Genomic DNA, 6,441 nt, shown 5'->3' with positions numbered 1-6,441 from the left:
ATCTGTCCAATGCTGAAACTTGCATAAATTGCCTGACTGGTAGACATGCATTGTATCTCTCCAACTTCATTTCTAATTATTTGTTCATTTAGAACTTCTGCCACAGTGAGGTAAATATACTGAAAATCACTTTCATACAATTGTGAAGTCCTACGTAGAAGTTTTTGCTCCAGGTATTCCTTGCTGTGTCCCATATACCTCATTTATCTCAAGAAACAATTTAAAACCCACTTAATCCTCAAGGCTTTGCCACTGGAAGTTATTCCCCAGAACCAATTTTCCTCAGAGTGGATCTTTTTGAGAGCACTGATATTCTGCCATATAATCATGTACATTGTATACTTCCTATTTCAGCAACTGCATTAGGCTGTTCCATGGCAGAGATTAGGATTTTATTCTTCATATATCTCCTCCCTCATTTTAAACAAAATAGAATCTCAATAATTGCCTACTTTCCCATTAATTGACCCTTGTTACTATTTTATGTGTTTTCTTTATTGTCTGCATTTATCTAATGAACTTGAGGAACTTCAAAGATGTAGATTATGTTGGCAACCAATGTAAACGGCAGTTAAAAAACATGGTATGTTTTGAGTATTGAACTCAATTGAACAGTACTGAAACCCATGAGAATCCTGCCAACTGAAATTATTGTTGCTCACTAGGCAGTAGCTGGTTTTGTAAGTGGAGTATTTAATTTGCTCCAATGGAGGCTATGTATGACATCAAATTAGGATTCTGTGTCCAAATTTTAGTTTTACTTTCCAGGTGTCAGTATAATGTCTACATGCGCTTTAGCTGTAGTTCTTCAGACCAGATATTGTGTATATATTTTGTAAAGAAGACCACATCTGAAAATGCCTTCGTGTCAACTTATAAACATGTTTATTATATTTTAATTCATAACTATAATTTGAAAAATTTAGATTTATTAATACTTTGTTTTAACAGAATGACAGAAAAGATGGAAGCAATTCTTTTCTGAAGACTTTTCACTGATGCAAAAACTAATGCTAGATCCTGCATTTTAGTCAAACATTGTTACAATTGCAACAAAATACCTTTTATGGTTGTTAAATAAAATCTGCATATAAGTAAAGCCATCCTTCACTAAGCAGCTGTTAACTGCAGTCTCTGTTTAGAGGATGACAGTTAATATTATGGAAGATACTCATTTACTACCTCAGAGACTTAGTATTTGGAAATGAAATTAAATCTAGGTATTTAAGTAATGTCAGTCATAAAATAATTCAGTAAAGGAAATGCTCCCATTTCATGTTTTGTATTCAGGTTTTAAATTATTAGTGAACTCCCAAGTATTTAAATGAGTTCCTTTGGAATTTTAACAAAGTTTGTAAATTCAAACTTGTTATTTAACAAGCATTAAATGACAAGTAGTTTAAGTACGAAATTCAAGTAGAATCCACTAAAAAAAAAAAAGAAAAGAAAAGAAAAATCAAACCCAGGAGTCGATTTCGACTCATAGCAACCCTATGAGACAGAGTAGAATTGCCCACAGGGTTTCCAAGGAGCCGCTGGTGGGTTCAAACTGCCAAAGTTTTGGTTAGCAGCTGAGACCTTAACCACTGCACCACCAGGGCTTCATTTACTGAGTAGCAAATCACATCTTTGCAGCTTAAGTAAATTGCAGTTTAAAACAATAACTTACAGATAATATTTTAAATTGTACAATCTCCGGTTTGATGAAAGATTTCTCACCTCACACATTAATTGGTTTTTTATTCTTTAGACCTTAAAGTTATACTTTTAAAAAGCCTATTAATAGCTTCAAACATTTACCACATGCTGTATATTCAGTAAGCACTCAGTGTGTACTGGTTACTCAGGAGACATGTCAGCAGAATATGATGAGGACTGAATTAGATTCAGAAGGTCTGAACTGTATTCCCTGTGCTGCCATTTATTTATTTATTTATTCATTCATTCTTTGTTTCTTTTATTCAGTAAATCGTTGATAGCATTGTGCTAAGTACTAAGTATATAGTGATGTATGAAACTGACATGATACCTCAGCTCTTGGGGCTTGCAATATAGTGGGGGAGTCAGATATAAAATAAGTTTATAAACATATATAAAATTATAAATGGCATTAAATGTTATGAAGAAAAAGAACAGGATGTTATAATAGAGTTCCGTGGAAGCTGGGTTCTGAAGAATGAGGACTTAGGAAGATTTATCCAAAGACTTGGGGAAGAAGCCTTCTGGGCAGAGGGAGCGGCATAGGAGCTAAAGAGGCCCTGTGGTTGGAGCATAGTGATGGAGGGGGAGGTAAGAGCCAGTGAGTGCTGTGAGTCAGTGCAGCCTTGAAAAACTTAATGAATTTCTCTACGACTCAGTCCCCTCGTCTTAAAAACAAGTAGGTTGTATTAGATGTTTTCTTCCAAGAGGGTCCCTTCTAGCCCTGAAATTCTGTGACCCTATCTATGATTATACAACCCTGGAAGGAAGAATGACTAGGAATCTGTACTCAGTCATGAGTTCTGAAATTAAAGCAATAATGGGATAGCCAGAACATGCTTGGACCACATTTTAAGAGACATCTGGATAAAACAGAGTGTATTCTGAGTGGCCTGTAGGGTGACTTATTCTCCTGGTTTGCCTAGGACTGAGAGGTTTTCTGGGATGAAGGATGTTTAGCGTTAATTTTAGGGGGGAAAAAAAAAAACCCCACCAAATCCATTGCCATCAAGTCGATTCTGATTTATAGCGACCCTATAGGACAGAGTAGAAGTGCCCCACAGGGTTAACATCAGGATAGTCCAGGGAAAACTGGGATGGCTGGTCACTCCAGTACTGGCCTGTGTGGGAATGCAAACCCAAGTCATGCAAGAATTAGAATGCTTAGACTGGAGATATGAGCTCCGTTTCACTGGTGGACAATTATTTTTTTACAAGCATCTTGAAGAGATGCTTGCACTTCACTATCCTTATTGTTTTTTCTAAGCCTGAGACCCTAAAATTCCTAGGTTTTATTTCTGGGTGACTAGCGTCTCTAAAAAATTCCCTGAGTGGGGCAATTGATCTGCTTCTGTAAAGAATACAGCCAAGAAAACCCTGTGGAGCATTTCTACTCTGTAATACATGGGAACACCATGAGTAGAATCAACTCGATGGCACAAGATAAACAACAAGGGTCTTTAAAGAAGCCAAAAGAATCCTCATCAGTGATCTGTTTTGAGTCATGTGATACAAAGAGTTATTAAGTCCCTAACTCTTTTTTACTAATACAACCTTTGCAAACATGTATTTCCATTCATCCACAGAAACACATCCTCACACAGAGATACTCACGCCCCTTTTTGCTTTGCCAAACTTGTCTCTCCAAAACTTACAGATTTAAGCCTGACTTGCTACTGGTCTTCAGTAGGTAAGCCTTAGCATTCTGAACAGCAATCTCAAGCATGCTGGGAGCTGCGTCAGAGACCTCAGGCTCAGCCTGATCTAGATCATAGTTACTGCTTGAGTCTTCCTCCCAGAAAATATCAAATCTCAGTTCTTTTTGTTTAGACTTTTTATAGCTCACGTGCCCTGGCCCATGTAGGTGAGGATTTGGTTGCTGAGACTGTTGAAAGCCTTTTCCCTCTAACTGGCTTGTTTGATGAGGAGGTGATTCTTCTTTATCAGGTGCTTGTTCCAAGTGATCAGAGTGAGGTGTCCCAGCTTCGAGAATCACAGTAGTGGTCTTGTCTAATGGCCATGGTGTGGCAAGGTCCCGTCTGGCCAGATCCAGGGGAGGAGGACTGGAACAAAGTTCCTGAGGAGGGGCTGGGGCAGGTGATGCACCTGATGCTGTGAGGTCATCCATAGGCGTGCTGGCTCTAGACTGGGGGCTCCAGGGCAGGCTGCTCCTGGTCTGGGGTCCTGTTTCCGGTCCCTGTTCCGATTCCACCTGCTCAGATGACTTAGGCTCCGGATCTTGGGAGGAAGCTGCTGTCATTTCTAACCATGTACCCCCTGTTTCCCCTGTTTCTTGGTTTTCCTCTTCCTGCTTCTGGGAAGTGGAGTCTTCCATGGAAGGGGTCAAGAGAAACGCTCTGGATGAGGGGGAGGTGGATATGGAACAAGGTAACACAGGCAGTCGCTTTGCTGAGGCCTCCGTAGCGATTTCAGGGCTCAGGTTGCCCTGCTAGTTGTAGCGTCCTTTCTCCATAGCAACCAGGGGCAGGGTTCCTCTAAGAAAAACAACGCACGCAGGCCTGTTGCCAGGATACTAGAGAAGACAAGAAAGATGAAAACGCTAGGCTACTGGTGAAGTCCCTGCTCCTCTTCCGATTGCAGCCAATCCGCTCTGCACTCGACCAGCCTTGGCTGGAAACTCGAGAACTCTTAGGCCAGCACTCCTAGCCCTTTGTAGGGGGAGCAGCAATCCCGTGCGGGGGGACCTTAAGGGTCTGATGGTTTGATCCAAGTTCCGCAGAGGGGTAGGTCGCGCATTAATGCAGGCATAACGCATTTATGGTGTGTGTGTGTGTGTGTGTGTGTGAGAGAGAGAGAGAGACAAAGAAAGAGGGAAAGGAACAGAGAGCGGGAGAGGGAAGGAGAGGGAGAGGGAAAGGGACACCTTGAGAATCTTGGAGGTGCCGGTAAAAATAGGACCACAGTGTGCTGATGGGGAGAGCCCAAGATTGACGCTTAGAGCGCAAAGACGAAGTCCTGACTTTTGTCCTTTCCCCTTATATGAAATCTGCTCTGTGAGTTGGCAGAATACTCTCTTTAAGCAAAAGGCAACACAGAACGTTATCCCATAAAAATAAAACAGTTCATGAGTTACCTGTTTTCTAATAATTGAAATTGAAATTAACCCTAAAACTATGTTGGTGTAATACAACCTTTATTTGGTAATAAAGTATGAATTCATAAGTTTGCAACGATTTCAGGTCATGATTACAATTATTAATTCATATTATACAGTCTCCAACATAAAGAAGGAATAGAGAATTGTACCGTATCCCTGTAAACTAAAGTTCTTAATCTTAATTTTAATTTTTTCTGCATTTCTCTCTCTTTTTTCATAAACTAATTAATACTTGATATTTGACACTTTACATTTATGTGATTTCCAATATGTGAATCATGGAATCCTTCAATAATTTCATGAAAGCCGTGGATCTTTACCCCTCCCAAAATACACATGCTGTGCAGACACACAAAATGTTGCACAATTTCTGCTGCTTCAGGGACTCCTTGAAATTGGATTCCCTAGATTTATAACACTTGGAGTAGAGTTAATGGACAAAATGAAAGATAAACTACAAGTTGGGGATTTCCGGTAACTTATGCAAGGATTGAAGGTGTTAACATTTTTTCCCCCTCATGGTTCCTTTCTCTTGTCTCTTGCAACCAGCATGATATAGTGGAGACTTTTTTTCTTCTTCTTTTTCTTGAAGGGTGGTAGGATCAGGAGAAAGGACGCATGAAGGAACAGGCTTAGAGCTTGCCTGTCTCTCCACTTTAAGGGGGAAAATCAACTGAAAGGTTACAAAGTGGTATATTCACAATGAATAATCTAATAATCTATTCTTTATTCCAGCTTTATTTTCAGCCTAAAGCTCTAGCTAGACTGACTCTAGTAATCTGTTAGTTGTTTCTCATCGTTCTTAGGCTAAAGACCAAAGGTCTTAGTGTATTTATCTTTCCAGCTTCATCTTGAACCACGCTCTATTTCTCTTTCTGCAATCCAGCCAATCTGATTTTTCTTTCAGTTTTCAAATGTCCCATGTTCCTGCTTCAGACTGATTGCTCATATTGTTTCCTTTGCCTAAAATGTTTCACCCTTTTCTTTCACTTAGTTCTTTTGCTTAGAGAAATCTTTCCTGATCCCACAGACTATCTCAGTTTTCGCTGTCATGTGCTGTCTGTCATAGCACACTACACTTTTCATTCATACCATGGGTCACAATTTGTAATTGTAATGGACTGCCAGTGTTTTTGCTAACCATTATTTATTCACCCATCTCCTAGTATCCACACCTTGAATTACAGCCTGTGTGTTTCTATTCAAGTGTGGGGCATGGATCTTAGTTAATTAGACGATTCCATTCACCGTGATTGGTTTTGGTGTGACAGATGCCCTGATGAGAGCCAATGAAATGCAATGAGATTTTGGTTGGAAATGGAATAAAGACTATTGTTCTTTCTTGTTGGATTTCCATTTGAAATTACACTGCCTGTTAGCTGCTCTACCACCTGTCTATATGTTGGTTTGGTGGCTTGCATATTACTATGATGCTGGAAGCTATGCTACCAGTACTTCGAATAGCAGTAGGCTCATCCATGGTGGACAGGTTTAGCAGAGCTTCCAGAGTAAGACAGATGGGAAAAAAGGCTGGAAAATTAGCCAATAAAAACCTTGTGGATAACCATAGAACATTGTCCAATACAGTGCTGGAAGATGAAGATGAGTCCCTCAGGTTCAAAGAC

At 39.9% G+C, this 6,441-nt stretch overlaps 1 protein-coding gene across 1 annotated transcript in view; it reads right to left on the bottom strand.

The window, feature by feature from the left end:
• The window catches only part of RSPH4A (radial spoke head component 4A), a gene marked incomplete at its 3' end in the record, with an annotated part of 12,405 nt that extends 8,227 nt beyond the window's left edge, over window positions 1-4,178 (bottom strand). The window contains exon 1 of the mRNA XM_004372508.2: window positions 3,354-4,178. Coding sequence (XP_004372565.1) covers window positions 3,354-4,033 — 680 coding nt within the window. The remainder of the gene's footprint in view (window positions 1-3,353) is intronic.
• Window positions 4,179-6,441: the final 2,263 nt, after the last annotated feature.

This window comes from Trichechus manatus, unplaced genomic scaffold (assembly GCF_000243295.1).
Source record: "Trichechus manatus latirostris isolate Lorelei unplaced genomic scaffold, TriManLat1.0 scaffold00017, whole genome shotgun sequence".
Classification (NCBI taxonomy): domain Eukaryota; kingdom Metazoa; phylum Chordata; class Mammalia; order Sirenia; family Trichechidae; genus Trichechus; species Trichechus manatus.
Note: the sequence above shows the minus strand (reverse complement) of the source record. Positions and strands in the feature narration are given on the sequence as shown.